The sequence below is a fragment of the Leucopleurus acutus genome (assembly GCF_964270905.1).
Source record: "Leucopleurus acutus genome assembly, chromosome: 18".
Lineage (NCBI taxonomy): Eukaryota > Metazoa > Chordata > Mammalia > Artiodactyla > Delphinidae > Leucopleurus > Leucopleurus acutus.
Window position 1 is genome coordinate 12,207,911 of NC_139160.1, and position 17,614 is coordinate 12,225,524.

Here is a 17,614-nt window from a genome sequence, read left to right on the forward strand (position 1 = left end):
CTCCTTCCTCCCTCCCAAACATCTGCCGCAAGAGGCGCAGGTACCCACGGCGACCGCCCGCCCAGGCACGCCCAAGCACGCCCGAGCAGGTCCGGGTAGGACGAGCCGGGGCCCGTCGCCGGTTGGCCCCACCCGGCTCTGAACGCCCAGGAATCGCCTGCGTCCGCCCGGAACATGCCAGGTGAGGGGACGCCATAGTGATGCGGCCTCAGAGCGCGCACGCCCCCTGCGGTTGGCATGGAAACGGCCCCGCGAGGCCCAGGAGCTCCGTTGATTGGCCGATTTGACAGACGCGGGGAGGAGGTGTTGAAAGTAAATAGCTCTGAGCGCTGGGCCACCAAAGCTGGGACTCTGGCTCCCTGACTGGAATCTGTTAACATCTCTGTCTCCTTCCGCCCCGCCCCCTTCGGCGGCTCCTCATTCCCAGTCTTCGTGTGCACTTGCTAATTGTTTGAGACAGATGTATAAAGATATAAGACGGAGAAGAGCGAGGCCCGCTGTGGGTTCCAAGCAGGTTTTGGGGACTTCTGACTTGTGGGAGAAGGGCCGCGGAAGAGCACGCTGCTTATCACTTGGGAAAGGGACGTACTTTCCCACAGTGATGTATCCTGGGTCATTTGTTTGCAGGCAGAGGGGTGGTGGGGTGACGAATAAGCATAATAGCCCGGAAAGACACGGGCTTGTAGATTTGGACTCCCAATTAACGTGGGGCTTAGCGTCTCGGCTTGGAGGTTTGTCAGACGTCTCTCTCTCTCCTACCAGCTGTCAACCAGATCTTGGAAGAAAGCCTGGAGAGATTCAAATCACTGTTTTGGTTCAAAGCAGCTTTGATCGCTCGCACGGTGGCTTAGGCCCTTTCAGCCCTAATAATTGCAGGGAAGATATCTGTCACAGTGCTCTCTCTTCTGGAGATTCACTGCATTCTTGGAGCCCCTGGTGGAAGAGGTTGACTAACCAGCTTGTCTGTTTCTCCTTCCTTGCTAGCAGTAGCCTGTGGAGACTGAGGCTATGCATCTCAGCAGCTCCAAGAGTGGAGTAGTGCTGGCTCCAGTGTCCCGAGGTCCTGATGCCTGTCAGATGATAACCAGAGCCCAGCTTGGCCAGGATCCGCCACAAAGAACAGTACTAGGGGTGCTAACTGAGAATGGGCAGTACAGGAGGACCTGTGGCCAGGTAATGCCTGAGAAGAGCCGGGAAGGCTACTCGCTGAGAAGGGCTCTCATGTCTTGGTGGGAGGTGGGTTTCTCTTGAAATTTTACCTCCAAACTCTTCTTGAGTATTCAACCATGGAATCTGGACTATAGGGACATTTTTTTTTTTTTTTTAAAGATCACATTGTCAGGTCCCTTTTCCAGCTAGAAACATGAATAATTTTCTTTCTTATTTTGCCAATATCAAGGAAATAACACATACTGTTTAGGTCAAGTATGTGTAAAGTCAGTTAAGTTCTGGGCTAAAAGGAAATGTGAATGCCCCAAAATAAACTATGGAACTGGGGATCTTCCAGATTGGAGTGGTATTCAGATTGATCTAGGCTGTGCCTGAAGCATCCTGGATAACCTTTGTTAAGCTCATTGGTGATGGTGTTAGAATCAGGATTGGATCGGCTATACTAGATTACTTCCAAATGCATGCTTCAAAAGTCGGCTTCTCCTCGGGACAAAGGACAGTTAGGCAAACGGATCATGGGCCATCTGATATCAGTTGCTTGTGCTTAACTGATCAAAGGTACCTCCCTTAACAGACTGTAAACAAATTCAGACACTTAAAATGCGAATGAGGAGTTTGAATCCTTAAGAATGAATTTTGAAATTAAAACAAATATTCCTCAAGTATGTTATTAGACAAGCTTCTCATAACTGTGCCTTAAGCCTGTACTGCACATCTATAGTGGAATGAAGTTGGCAATAGTACAGTGGAATAGGTGGGCAGGTATTCTTTCCATTGTATAGGTGAGAAAATTTGAGAGGTTTAAGAACCCCCCCACCCCCCAAAAAAAGCCATGATGGAGGCCAGGTCAGAAGGCTCATCTACTGACTCATCTACTGACTGTTCAAGGCATCTGTGTTTTGGTGGCATCTAGTTATGGGAGAAAATTACCCAAAGTAATCTGTTACAAGCTTTGGAAAAAACTGAGTAAAGGTGGTTTTAACAAACTTCATTTGCTTAGCGATGTTTACTTCTTTAAACTTGAAGTCTAAAACCTCTCATGAATTGGTAATTACTCCTATGCTCACTTTAAATTCATAACCGTTAGCTAACCTCTATGTTGCCAGGCACTACCTCTACATTTCCCGGTTCTATTCCTCTACAACCTTCTTCTAGAAACCGTCTATTTTATACTTTCCCTTCTCTCTATCCTCCAAAGCCTCTATCTCCATCCTTCCTCTCAGCTAATAACTTTATATCCTATTTTCCTAGAAATATAGATGCGCCCAGAAGAGAATTTCCACATGCTCCCATGTATCATATACTCTGCCATCCCCCTCCTGCTTCGTGACCCATGTGTCCCTGCTCTCATGTAAGGTGAACCCCCATGTGTGCAGCACACCTGATGCCCTCTTGCCTCTTCAAGGATATCATTCCATCAGCTCTTTCTCAGTTTTCTTTTCTCTACTGGGTCAAACCCAGAAGCATGCAAATATATTGTGATTTTTTTTTTTTTTTCAGTCTTAAAAACCTTTCAGCTACGAAGCTCTTGGCAGCAACTGTCCCATTCACAGCAGTGTTTCTTGAGAGTTTGCCTACTGTAAACTCCATTAGGATGAGGAATTTGCACATCAGGTTTTGTGCTGTATTTCCAGTGTTTAGAATAGTGCCTGGCCAGGGTAGCATGCAAGTGTTTGTTGAATGAATACTCTGTCTCAAATTCTTCTCTTGTTGTCTTTGACTCAATTCTTAATCCTTTCCTTACTTGACTGATTGGCGGCATTTGACACTATTGATCACTCTTTATTCCTTGAAATAGTTTCTTCTCTCAGCCTGGAAAACACGGCTCTCTCCTGGTTTCCCACCTAGCTCACTGGCCACACCCGCTCAATATCTTGGTTCTTCCTCATCCAATATCTAAAAGCTAGAGTCTGCCAGGGCTTAGTATTTGATCTCAATCTGCACGCACTCCCTTAGCAATCTCTTCAAGTCTCCTGGCATTAAATACCATCTATCTGTTGATGACTCCTTCTTCTATCTCCAGTCTGGACCTCTCAGCTATGTTGCAGGCTCACATGGTGAGCTGCCTACTTGATGTCTCCACTTGGATCATGCAGTAGGCATCTCAAACTTAGGCGAAACCAAACACCAACCCTGGCCCCAGACTGCTCTTCCCAGAGTCTTCCTCATCTCAGTAAATGGAATATCCATCCTTCCTGTAATTCAACCCCAAAACCTTTGTCATCCTTGACCCTTCTTTTTCTTCCACCCCACATCTAATTTGCTGAGAAAATACTATTGGCTGTATTTAAAAAATGTCCAGAACCTCATTTATTATTCTCATTATGTCATATAATAAGGTTCTACATCTTATAGGAGAATTTATGCATAGTATGCATTTCTAAAATCATCATGTTTCTAAGTAACTAGGTTTAAATGGGACGTTTACAGTAGCCTGTTGACTAAAAGTTAACTATTTAAGGAGGACAATAGGAACTCAGTAACTATGTGTCAAGAACCTTGCTGGGTTGGTATAAAAGCCTGTCATGCTACAAGCACAAAAACTGATTTACAATTTTCCATCCACATGTGGTACCTAGTTCACTTTGGAGGAGAGCTATAGTTTTTCTTTTTTTCTATAATCTTGAGTTCCCTTTGATAAATACATGAGGAAGATGACAAATTTTAGGTAGCTCCTTTCCCAAATGTCAAATGTAGACGAAGATAAGGGCAAAGTCATCCTTGGGAAGCTTCATTTTCTGAAATTCAATTGCAGACATAGATATTTCAATTTAAGATTCCTCTCATCTTTCCAGCCTGCTGGTTTGAGTCACATGGGTTCTTAGCACCTATGAGGGCTACGGGGTGGCCTCTAACAAGAAACTTAACCCTTTTCTAGGGGATCACAGCACTCAGGTTTTTCTCTGGGTCAGAAAATGTCTTCCCTCCAGCTGGAAAGAAAGCGCTGTCTGCCAGCAGGGTTCAGGGGCCAGCCAAGCAAGGATTTGACATGTACATGGACAAGCCTGAGCAAGGCGACAGAGACAGCTGCACAGGGCGAGAGGGGATGGCATTTGAGGATGCCTATGAAGTAGACACCAGAACACTCAAGTCAGACCTTCACTTCCTGCTGGATTTTAACACAGGTAATGGGACTCATCTGTGGCAGATGGTACCCTGTCTTTGTAATCATCTGCAGCATTTAGTAGCATATAACTAGCAAGAGAACACCCTGAGTAGTAACTATTTTCACAACTGCCTGTAGAGGGTTAGTGGATGGAACTAGTTTTTAAATTAAATGTTCTTACCTGATACTGTTGAACCCCCTGCAGTTTCCCCTATGCTGGTAGATTCATCTCTCTACTCCCAGTCAGAAGATGCATCAGATTTTGGTACAGATGTGATAAATGTGACTGAATATGCTGAAGAAATTCATCAGTACCTTAGAGAAGCTGAAGTGAGTTTTCCCAACTTCTCCTTCAATTTCCAGCACCCCAAGCACTTCATATTAAGATAGTTATACACTCTTGGCCATAACCATTAGTGAATGGCATTCTTGTGACATCTAAACATGAGAACATTTATGAAAAATAATAGTTGTGAGGTGAGTAGCAGTTATTTGGACTATTTCTCTTTGACTCAAAGGGTTTGTATGGGGCTTCCCTGGTGGCGCAGTGGTTGGGAGTCCGCCTGCCGATGCAGGGGACGTGGGTTCGTGCCCCGGTCTGGGAAGATCCCACATGCCACGGAGAGGCTGGGCCCGTGAGCCACGGCCGCTGAGCCTGCGCGTTCGGAGCCTGTGCTCCGCAACGGGAGAGGCCACAGCAGTGAGAGGCCCGCGTACCGCCAGAAAAAAAAAAAAAAAAAAAAAAGGGTTTGTATGTTAAGTATTTCACTCTTGGGGATAATGATTATTGCCATTTTTCCCCTCCTTTAAGTCATCTGTTAACTAATTGCATTACAGAACCAGAATTTCTCACTTTCTTCCATATCATGGTAAAGATTTATCTGGCTCTTGACTGAGTTTCCTGCTAACCTTTGCTCATGAGATTTTTTAAAATAGCAACTGTTCTGTGGTGTAATCTTTCTAACATAGCAACTATTTGAATATCAAAACTCTTTCCCCAAACAGATAAGACACATGCCCAAAGTGCACTACATGAGGAAACAACCAGACATCACAGAAGGCATGCGAACAATTCTGGTGGACTGGCTGGTTGAGGTGGGAGAAGAATATAAGCTTCGGGCAGAGACTCTCTACCTGGCCGTCAACTTCCTGGACAGGTTTCTTTCCTGCATGTCTGTTCTGAGAGGGAAATTGCAGCTTGTAGGAACAGCAGCTCTTCTCCTGGCTTCGTAAGTGTTCTTCAGCTCAAATAATGTGAAACTTCAGCCTGTCAAAACACTTGATTTCCGTTCCCATTTATTGGAGGAATGCAGTGCTCGATAAGTAAAACTTATTCATGCCTCCTTTGATAGAATGTCATCATTTTTACAGTGTTTACTGAGAATCTGAGTCTTACCATATGTTCACTTTTCCATTTGGATGTTTAAGATCCTCTTAACAAGAAGTTCAATATCATGACTAAGGCAGCCATCAGCTCAAATTCAGGATCCAATTTAACTATTTTGTGGTGTAGTCTTTTGGCTGTATTCTAGTATGAGTAAATGTCCTATTATAAGAGATTTTGGTTACATAAAAGTCTTCTCTTCATGATCTAGCAAGTGACTCATAATAACACAGTTTATTTGGTTATAGTGAATAAGCTATTTTAGCTGGTCCCTGTTACTATCAATCATTCATAACAATATCTAATTGTGTAGAAAAGGGCTAGGTTGTGGCTAATATTCTTTTAAATAAGTGACCTGCTAGTGAATGGTAGTTTCCTTTCTATTCTTCTGGTCTCAGACATAATACTTATTAATGCCTAAAATATTGCAAACATTTCCCTACAGAAAGTAGAAACAAAACCAAAGAATCGATAACTGTGAAATTGTATCATTATCTATCTCTTGGATATATAGCATCTTTTGCTAATTCAATAGAGAAAACTGAACATGATCTTTCAAAAAAATCTAAGACCAAAGGAGTTTTTTCCTACCATTGTGTTCAACATAACATTCTTTTCCAAAAGATGATTTGGGGCTTCCCTGGTGGTGCAGTGGTTGAGAGTCCGCCTGCCGATGCAGGCGACATGGGTTTGTGCCCCAGTCCGGGAAGATCCCACATGCCGCGGAGCGGCTGGGCCCGTGAGCCATGGCTGCTGAGCCTGCGCGTCCAGAGCCTGTGCTCTGCAACGGGAGAGGCCACAACAGTGAGAGGCCCACGTACCACAAAAACAAAAACAAAAGATGATTTGAAGTCTATAGAATTAAGAGGAATTCACCCACATGTCTGTCATTCAGAATCTTTCAGCATATCAGAAGCCAAAACCTAAAACTCCCAGTTGGAAATTGTTTCTTTACTATCTCGTAGCAGTAAGTACGACATATCCTTGTCATACTCATGTTCTTGTTCTGGAAACAAGCTCCTCCTCTTTTCACACCTGTACCGTTTCGTGATTTGTAAGTGATATTTAAGTCTGCAAGGGCCATGTGACAGGCATGGTTGTGACAGCACAAGAGGGAGAGCACAGGGTCGAAGCTTTACTTCCCCAAACTCTTTCCCTTTTGTAGGAAATATGAAGAAATATATCCACCTGGAATAGATGAGTTTGTCTTTATAACTGATGATACCTACACAAAACAACAACTGCTGAGAATGGAACACCTGCTCCTGAAGGTCCTGGCTTTTGACCTGACAGTGCCAACCACCAACCAGTTTCTCCTTCAGTACTTAAGGAGGCAAGGGGTGTGTGTCAGGACTGAGAACCTGGCCAAGGTAGGCCACATGACTTCCAAGAACTTCAGTGCCAAATAGATAAAAAAAGCAGCCTCCTTCAGTTCTTCCTTCCTTTTCAGTTCTTTGCCTTGGGCCCAGAAAAGCTTTTTGGCAACTGGAAGAGAACTAATTCTAAGAACATGACTTTTGCTTACGAGACATTGCTATTAATCGTGTTTGGCAGACACGGGTTGTCTAATCGCCCAGGTCTTAGAAAAAATTTAAGCTTGGAAACTGTTCTCTTGTTATATACAGACCACATACAAGCAATACCTCTTAGGTTTACAGAATGGGAACAAGATAAATATGGCTCTATTTGGCTCTAATCTAATCCTAACTTGTTAAGTAATGAAGCACTATTTGGTCATTTGGAGTTCTAAACTTTAGTTGAAGGCACTAAAGTATTGGTTTGGAAAACTTGGTTTCCATCCATAATGATCTAATATATCTGGTATTTATATGCCATGCAAAGAGTAATAAGGGTGTCTCTATAAATTTCCCAATATGTTTCTTTTAATTTGATAAGTTCCCACTGGTACTGTTCTAGCCTATGAACTGCATGTATTTGCCTGATAAATTAATAGCTTTAACATGGACATATTTTTGCCTTTGGCTGAAGGCTCTAGTCTGCTCCAGTGGCCAGAGCAATGCTACTTGACCAGCATAAACCTGCACTACTATAGTATATGTAACCCATCACGTATACTGTATGGTTAGGCCAAATACTTGCCTATCCATTTTGAAATTTACTTGAAATTTATTACAACGTAAATGTTATTCTGGTTATGGACAGGCATAGCAATTACTAACCCAGTGAATAATTTTGAGCATCTATTTCTGCGCTCATCACTAGATGCACACTGAACAAAGATGACACAGTTTGTCCCCTTGACATTTCTAGGTTTGCTTGTAACCTTAGTCAAATTCCTAATTCCAATGAGATTTTCTCTCTTGTGCTTAGTATGTAGCAGAACTGAGTCTCCTTGAAGCTGACCCGTTCTTGAAATACCTTCCTTCACTGATCGCTGCAGCTGCTTACTGCCTGGCAAACTATACTGTGAACAGGTACTTCTGGGTAAGTGCTTGTTGCTTCTTTCTAGATGAACCTCAAGGCCTATCTAAAGTCTGCTCAGTAACCCTGAAGGCTTAGAATGGGCTGGCCTCTTGTGAAGGAGAGTTAGTTTAATAAGGAACTGGTTGCCTTGCCAGCAGACTACAACGTGCCGCTGAGTACTGCAGGTCAGTCTTCATGGCTTGGACTCAGTGGCTTAGCTCACTGGGGAGCAGAGGTTGCAGGAAGTCAAGGGGATGGTGGTGGCAAGCTCATTGAATGGAAGCAGGTCTGGAAACCTCAACACCCACCTTTATGCAAGGAGGGCTGTTGTAGTATAAGCATTGACCACTTCAAGGCAAAAGATGTTGACTTTTCCCCTCTGTGTAAAATAACCTGGGTCCAGTTAGGATGGTCAGAGGTTGTATCAGGCTTTCAAAGGAACAGGGCAGTTAGCATTGCTTCTTGGCTTGTGACGGTTGGCAAGATTAGAGATGGGCCCCTTAGATTTGGTTCTGAAGGCTCACTTTGTGCTACAAGAGTGGGGCATCTACTTTTATTTTTCTAGAATTCTTAGTTTTTATTCTGAATTTGGCTAAGACTCATTCATATTCTATTTAAATAGAGTGTACAGGTAAGTAGAGGCCCTTTAGAGGCCAGTAAAAAATCCTGCTCATGAGAGAATGAACTGTCCCCAAATTGAGCATTATAATTGTACAATGTGAGCAAATTTAGAATTCTGTTTTTCCTAATATCTTATTTCTAAAGACTCTGAGGAAGGATTACAGTTTCTTTTGAGATGAACATGGATACTCACTAAGTGATTAATCTCCTTTATTTCACCGTTTTATCTTCAGATTTCTGATATCTTATAAAGCTGTATGATGCAATTTTCTTCTTTTGTCTTTTGTTTTGATTAGCCAGAAACCCTTGCTACGTTTACAGGCTATTCATTAAGTGAAATTGTGCCTTGCCTGAGTGAGCTACATAAAGTGTGCCTGGGTATTCCCCACCGACCTCAGCAAGCAATTAGGGAGAAGTACAAGGCTTCAAAGTAAGCTCCTGAGATTCTCTTATCTGGGCTCACTATTTAAAGCTTTAACGAGTGATAGTAATTTCAGAATTAAAAACACAACAAATTGCATATCTGGTGCGAGGATGGAAGAGTAAGGTTTCATGTCAAATCAAGAAAATCAGTTTGGAGGGGCCTAGATTTATAACTTGTCAGCATTGTAGTACATCTAGTCAGCCAGCTCCTTCCTTTCTGTTAAAACTACTAGAAAGTTTTCTGTGGCCCACATGAGATTTTATGAAACCAAAGTCCTTGGCTTGTGCTGAACTTGCTTTGGGTCTTATTTCAGGTACATGCACGTGTCTCTCGTGGAACCACCTGCAGTCCTTCCTCTACGATAAGTTTCAGAACCGAAGCGCTTTCAGAACTTAATCTCCAGATCAACAGAATTGGTTTTGATTTTTATAGGTTTCTGCAGGTTGGGTCAAACTAGTGTTGCTATGATATAGATGACATATTTTTTAGAATGTAAATGTATTGAGGTTCTCTTAGACATTGGTAGCTTGTAATATAGTCTAAACTTCCTAAAGAATAAACAACTTGCCTTCTGACCACGTGTTAGGCTTATTTACTGATTTCCATGGCTGACACACCTGCCTGGAATTTTAGTTGAGAGTATTACAAATGTCATCTTTATTTCAAGAACGCTTCTGTGTTGGTATTATAAATCTGGCATGCTATTAGGATGAAGTGTTCTGAGGAATCCAGAGACTTTCATGTGTGGTAAATAGCTACTCGGAGACTCTTTCCTTCCTGTCTTTTTACTCCTCATGTAGGTCTCCATAAGTTGGCAAGGGATGAACTCCAAGCCTAAACAGATTAGTGAAGGGATGTAAACAAGCATGGTCTATTCTAGTTTCTCTATTGGACCCTAGGCAGTAAAGACAGTGGGTTGAGGACTGAATTGGTCAGGTAACTCTGAGAGGTAATTTACATTTAATTCTAAGTCAGGGAAATGATGCTTACTTTGTAAAGGGATACCATTATGTCAACGTCCAGTTTTGATTTAGTCACTCATCAAGCATATATTTTAGCCCTAGAAGATGCTCAGAGAGGTAGAAAAAGAAAATTTTACCAGAGGATGGGACCTCAGAATAATTAAGCTAATCTCTCATATTCATCCCTTGGGAGATATCCACGCTAAATGCAGCTCAAACTCAAATCATTCAGGATCCTACAGTTCAACTCACTACATTCAACAGTTCAACTCACTATATTCATATATGGCTCCTTTCAGCAGCACTTACATAGTACACAAGATAAGGAAAACTGAAGCAAAAACACACTGTTTCAACTTTCTTTTAAAGATTGGTAGGCAAATCAAGAATAGACTTGGCCTTGAGGGAGAGTGGTGCTTACTGGGGATTGAACAGAAATTTTGTTAATCTCCAGATTAGTAGCCCTGGATCAGTAGGCCCTGGAGGCACACTGGCCTCCTGGCGGTGTGTGTTCTGCTTCACAGAAAGGGGTGATGTGGATTTAGGCCTTCTAATAATGGCATAGCATCTCATTTCAGCCTTATTTTTCCTCTCTTTTCCTCCCCGGCGAGCACTGAAAGCAAGAGCCAGGGAAGTGGGAAGATTGACGTATCTGTTTGGAGTGGACAATTTGATGTGGCAGTTCTGACATTTAGGGCTAGAGAAGGGCTGGGAAAGATGCATAACATTGAGATGATACGTCAAAGTAGAATGTCTCACAGAAAGAAAACGTAATAGGGGTTATTTTCCCGATGCCTGAATCCATCTCTGTCCTCGTGCTCCGGCTGTCACTGCCTTGGCTTCATTCCCGTCATTTCTCATATGCACCCCTCACTGTAGCAACCTCCTGATGGCTCTTCAGTTTCCTTTTCCCTGTTTCCAGGGTTTTCTGAAATGAAGTTGATGGCATCTCTTTCCTGCGTCGAATTCTTCAATTCTGCATCACCACCGGGATAAGATAGGGGGCATGCAGGCTCTTGAATGAGCCAGACCCTGCCCACTCCGATCTAACAGCTTCTGCTTTAGTTAACCGTGCCGAGTCCCTTCTAGTTCCCTGATCGCCTTGTTCCCCCTTCCTTTACTCCCTCCCACACGCTGATCTCTCTCTCTAAACATTTCCCACTTCCCTTTACTGCTTGGCAACCGCCGAGGTGATTCTTTAGATCTAGTCTTTGGCCTCACAACCCCATCAGCCTCAGGGTAAATGTCTCTCATGATAACTGGCTTCTACTTGTCTTGTCTCCCCTCCTAGAGCACACATTTCATCCCTGTCCTCCTAGCATCTGGCTTCATCCTAGAGATTCAATAATATTTTGTTGAATGAATGAATGGATTATACCTTTTATAGGCGATCACTAGCCCTCAAGTTAATCAAATCTAAAGTGATATTGCTGGGAAGCATAAAGCTTTTCAAAGTACATTTGGATAAAATAAGTTTTAAAGGAAAAAATCGCAACTGGACGTAAGAGTATATGGTATCCATGTATTGTACAAAGTTCACTCTCTTCATAATTCTTACATTCATTTCAGTATAAGAAACCAGATGATACAGGAAAACTGTCATTAGGGTCTTGAAACAAAAGGCATGTCTTAGATGAGAATGGGGAACACAGTGGCTGTTTTGAGAGGCACATCCAGGGCTCTGCTTTCTTTACATATTCCTCCATCTGCCTAAGAGGATTCACAAGAGAGGTCTCCTAAACACCCTTCTGAACACTTTCTTAGCACCGTACCATAGTCAGGGTCTCTTCATATGCAGCCCTCCTTTCTCCCTTCTCTCCTTCACAGGGGTCGGACCAGCATCGTGATCGGGAGGCTCTCCCTTCCTCCTCCAGTTCCTCCCCTTTTTATCTCATAGGTGGTGTGTTCCCCCAATAAATTTCTTGCACATCTACTCCTGTCTTGATGTCTGTTTTGGGGAGGCCCCAGACTCACCCAGAAGCCTAAGAGGTAGGAATAAACAGTATTTCCCAAATGTACTTGACTAGAGAAAATGTTCTTTACACAAACCTGTCAATGTTTAAAAGGACACTAATGGGGACTTCCCTGGTGGTCCAGTGGGTGGGACTCCATGCTCCCAGTACAGGGGGCCTGGGTTTGATTCCTGGTCGGGGAACTGGATCCGAAGTGCTGCAACTAGGAGTTTGCATGCTGCAGCTAAAAGATCCCACATGCCACAACTAAGACCCAGTGGAGCCAAATAAATAAATAAATATTAAAAAAAAAAAAGGACACTAATGTTTCAAGGAACACGGATCGGAAATGCTGTCCTAGGGAAAAAGGATTAATTAATGTTTACCCAAGCTGATCTACATTTTAATTTCTATGTTATTTATAATTTGATTTGTACAGCTATGTTTAAATTATCTGTTAGTAAATTTTGTATAAGTTTTTCATAGTCTTATCCAATTATTTCAGTGTTCTGAACTTAAAGAATCCTTCAGATTATATTAAGCAAGATTCCTAACTGCTTAGATGCAATTGATATTATAGCTGTTGCCCTGGTACCCAGACAGAGGAGGGGTCACCCAGGCAAGCAACAGCTGTCTTCCTTGGGTCCCCTGTGGGTAAGCTGTTAAATGCCATTAATGCAAATCACCAAGATAGTGACTGACTATATATTAAATATTGACACAAGAGGGATTTCTGGAATACTTAAAAATGTCTGAGATGTTATTAGGCTTTTAATGATTCTATTATCACATTCAAGAGAAACTAAAGTTCTGATTACTAACGTCTGACAGTATAGAATGCTAAAAATTTATAACCCTTTGGCACTGGGTTTTTGAGAGGAATTGAGACCCCAAGGTAAATATAAGTATTATATATAGGAGAATCCTTTGGGCATTGTGTTTTGAAAATTATTCAAAGGTTCTTAAAATTATCTGTCCATTGACAAATACTGAATGAATGGATAAAGAAAATGTAGTACATACATACAATGGAATATTACTCAGCCTTAAAAAGAAAGGAAACTCTGACACATGATACAACATGGATTAACCTTGAGGATATTATGCCAAGGTTATTAAATAAGCCCATCACATGAAGACAAATACTGTATGATTCCACTTCTGTGAAGTATCTAGAGTCATCACATTCATAGAAACAGAAAGTAAAATAGGAGTTGCCATGGGCTTGGTAAGGGGAAATGGGGGAGTTGTTGTTCAACAGATAAAGAGCTTCAGTTCTGCAAGATGAAAAGGTTCTAGAGATTGGTTATGCAACAATATAAATATACTTAACACTACTGAACTGTACACTTAAATATGGTTAAGATGGTAAATTTTATGTTATATATATTTTTCCATAATTTAAAAAATATAATCTGAGAAGTTTCACACTGGTATTTTTAAGCATTAATATAAGAATAGTCTATCTTGTAGGAAAATACCAGCTCCTTAAGAGCAGAGAGATTATTTTATTGGTTTTTGCATCCCCTACTGTTTTGCTGCTCAAAGTGTGGTCCATGGGTCAGCAACATCAGCATCATCTGGGGAGCTTGTTAGAGATGCACAACATTGGACCCCACAGCAGATTTACTGAATCTAAACTTGAATTTTAATAAGACGCCCAGGTGATTCACATGCACATTAAAGTTTGAAAGGCACTGCCCTACAGCACCTAACTCAGAAATATAAGAGTTTAGTCTGTTGTTTGCAGACTAGACTCTACAAGATTTGATAAATGCATTCAACTTCTTTGCTCTAAGAGTTGCTGTCAACTCTAGACCTCACAATTACATATCTGCTAGAAATAAGCAGTGAGCCAAGATTTATATACATTTAAGGTGGGATTTTAAAAAAGTAATATTCTATTTGATTCTCCATCCTGCCTCTGGAACAAACACTGAACTTGAGGACGGAGCCAACTGCCACCCTCCCACTCTCTCTCTTTTTTGTTGTTTTTTTTTTGCGGTACGCGGGCCTCTTACTGTTGTGGCCTCTCCCGTTGCGGAGCACAGGCTCCGGACGCGCAGGCTCAGCGGCCATGGCTCACGGGCCCAGCCGCTCCGCGGCACGTGGGATCTTCCCGGACCGGGGCACGAACCCGTGTCCCCCGCGTTGGCAGGCGAACTCTCAACCACTGCGCCACCAGGGAAGCCCCCCACTCTCTTTTGACCACTTAATGATGTCTATGTGGCAGTATAACTCTGAGAATGTACAGAAAGTCAGCATTTAAACTCTAGATATCATTCCTGTGCTCTGAAATGTTCATCCCACAACCACGTAGCAGAAGACAACCATGGGTGAGGCCTTTGCTTATGGGGGGAGGTCCTCAAAGCTTTTCTCTCCTCCTTCCCTTCCTCTCTCTCGTTAACTCAAGAAACCAAGCATCCCAGATCTGGCCATATCATGGTACTATATACTCGACTGCCCCCCTACTTCAACCTAGGATGCTTAATGAGAAAGGAACTCCACAAACTGTGAAAAGCTCAAGCTCAGGATCCAGGAGCTCTCATGGCTCCTTCTCCTGGAGCAGCCCTGCGCTTGGGTCTAAGGGGGTGGGGGGATGGATAGGCCTCAGATGGAATCCTCCAGCAAGCCTTCTCCTTGAGCAACACCTCGTGGTGTGCCCGGTAACTACTATGAGCCCCAGGTGTTACAGTATTTGCAATAGTGAGAGTGGAGGATCTACGCAAGAATGGTTTGTGTCCACAGATATGTGTGCAGTGGTTGGAGGCATCAGCAATTGGTACATTCTCTGACTGTTAAACATGCTGACCTCTCACGCAGAGCTTTTGTAGCTCTGGGCTGGAGAGACTAACCACTGCATATATTAACGGGGTGACAGTGCCTGAGAATTCAATGCTACACTGGCTGGAAAAAGAATTACTATCTTGCATTTTTATTGTATATACACTTTTCAAATCACTTTCAACTATGCCATTTCATTTGATCCTCACAAGATTTTGCGAGCTTAAATAGGACAGGCATTATTAGCCCCATTTTACAGAAATCTAACCCAGGTCTTGGCAAGTTTAGAGTTAAGTCTGCAATGGTAGTTGACAGCAGTGGCTCAAATCCACTCACTTCACTCATTCCTTAACCACAAGCAAATAACTTAATGCCTCTGGGATGCAGTTTTCTTATCTGTAAACAGTAATGAAAATAATTGGGTCTCGCCCACAATGTAGATGATACACCTGACGTCTATAGCATAGTGGCTGCCTGCACACAGTAAGAGGTGATACCCGTTAGCTACTGTGATTCCTGCCAGAGATCCCACAGCTAATGTGCAATTACGTTAGAACTGGGACTCAAACCATCTTCTTCTGGTTCTAAGTCCAGCAGTCTTCCCATTATGCATCAGTGTGAGAGATTTTAGACACAGCTCAGGCTTCATCTCCTTCAAGATGTATTCTCTATCCCATTGCATTTCTGGCCACATGTCCCACCGCTCTTTCCTAGTTGCATTCTGTACATCACTAGCTCACTACACTGTGTATAAATCTCCTAGATTCTAAGCTCCCTCAGGACTGGGACCATGTCTCATTTGTCTTGGTATCACCAGAGCTAGATCATTGCCAGAACATAGTAAGCACAGTCAGTGTTTGTTAACTTTAACTCAAGGATGGAACCCTGATAGGAATTTTGATAGGAAGCAGTCTCCTGTACAACACTTGCCACAGAGACCACACTGTATCCCTCTGCCTGTGTTTCTTTGTTCTGTTTGACCCCCTTTTGTCTTTTTTTCCCCACTTTTGTCTTTTATCTCTTCTCATAGAGATCTATTTATTAGCTATGCCTATAATTCTCCAATTCTTATGCAGTGTTTGAATAAAATCACAGTTTAGCTCCAGCTGTGTAGATTTCTGCAACCCAATATGAAGCTCCTGCCTGCTGCTGAGAAAACACACAGATGTGATTTATAATCAGATTTCAGGGGAATGTGGCATGTTGTCAAGGTTTCATTTCTGGCCAAACAGGAGGGAGGAACTGAAAATTGGGCTGCCAGAAGATGAAAATGTCAGGTAGCATGAAACTCAAGACTCTAAACAATTGGAGGAGGCTATGATTGTCTTTGTTGCTGCTGTTGTTTTGGCTTTATTTGTCTAATTCAAGAAAAGTGAATTATACTTGAGCAAAACAAAGTCACTGCAGATTATACATATGAATGCATATCTATAAATGTACAGAGATATACATGCATATATGGAGGTATATGTACATATGTCTTTGTTTTCTGGAATTAGAAATCTCCATCCTATATAGCAAAGCCTTGATATACAAGCCCATCTTCTTATTTAATCAGTGTTATTAATATTAATAAATTATTCGAAATGCTTACTATGAGATAATAAAAGTCATAATCATAACCCATTGTCAAGCATTAGCTATTGTATACAACGCATTGAATGATGTGACCATTAGCCATTTATTAAATGGAGCTCCATTCTAATAAATTAAACGGTTTTAAGGAGGAATTTCATAAGCTTAGGGGAGCATTTCAAGGCAACAATTCATTAACTAAACATAATCAATCTATCTTTTCCTTCCATATTAGAAATCTTATCGCTTTGGACGATGTATTGGAAAAACAGTTTTTGCTATTTTTGCAAGCCATCATGAGAAGGAAAACATAGTAACTGCTTAACTTCCAAACTTCCAAAAGGATGTAATAAAATATTTAGTGCTACTTTAATATGTGAAATACACGAATAAGGGCTCTTTAGATTGGTACAACAATTTTTAAGCTTTTCTATCCTTAAGAGAATAACAACCCTGCTTAATTTAAAACATTACACTCCCTGTATTTCCTTGGTTTGAGAAAATATAAGCAGATTTGACTTCACATTGTTTTGGTAAGAGCATAGTCAGCTGATGAAAGGTGGGCTGTGACCCGTTAGTCAATGACAGCCTGAGCTAACCAGGAGATGGTCAGGGTAGTTTTAAAATCAGTTGGTAACACAGTCTCATGGTAAAGTCGAGGGATGCTTTTTGTCAGACACCTAATGTTGCAAAAAAGCCACGCTATTAATTTTTATTATAGTTGTAATTTAAACTGGCTCTCCAATTTTGAAATGATTACATAAAAGCATTGATTGGTGCCTAAAACACATTTGGTCAGGGGAAGTGAGCAGTTTTTAAATAAACAGCTTACATTTCCCTCATTTAGAAAATAATGAGAGCATACAGTGTTCTACGCATTCAAAGCTTTGATGCATTTGCCTTCATGGTAATATAGTATCACTTAGTTTCTGATGATGGATTAGCTGTGCCATAAGGAAAAAAACAGTATTTTCTGTGAGTGACCTCGACGACCTCAGCTTCAGAAGAAGAAATGATGAAAGCATTAACACCCACCTTCTGCATTGAATGGCCTTGAACAGGTCCTGCTTTCACTGCCTGGTTAGAAAAACTTGGCTGAGAGCAAGAAGTGCCTGTAATCCTTTTAGTTGTCTTTGACCTACTGTTTGCCCAGAGGCTAGGTTTAATTTTAGTGATGGCTCCTGCGGTCTCAGTTTAAGTAACTTTGACTGA

General features: G+C 42.0%; 1 protein-coding gene across 1 annotated transcript; it reads left to right on the forward strand.

Moving 5' to 3' along the window:
• Nucleotides 1–972: 972 nt before the first annotated feature.
• Nucleotides 973–9,494, forward strand: CCNA1 (cyclin A1; the record flags this gene model as incomplete). Its single annotated transcript, XM_082859158.1, has 8 exons — nucleotides 973–1,173; nucleotides 4,049–4,295; nucleotides 4,482–4,606; nucleotides 5,282–5,505; nucleotides 6,826–7,030; nucleotides 7,992–8,105; nucleotides 9,002–9,135; nucleotides 9,443–9,494. Exons 1-8 carry the CDS (start codon nucleotides 1,009–1,011, stop codon nucleotides 9,492–9,494), a joined length of 1,266 nt encoding a protein of 421 aa, XP_082715284.1. The 5' UTR covers nucleotides 973–1,008.
• Nucleotides 9,495–17,614: the final 8,120 nt, after the last annotated feature.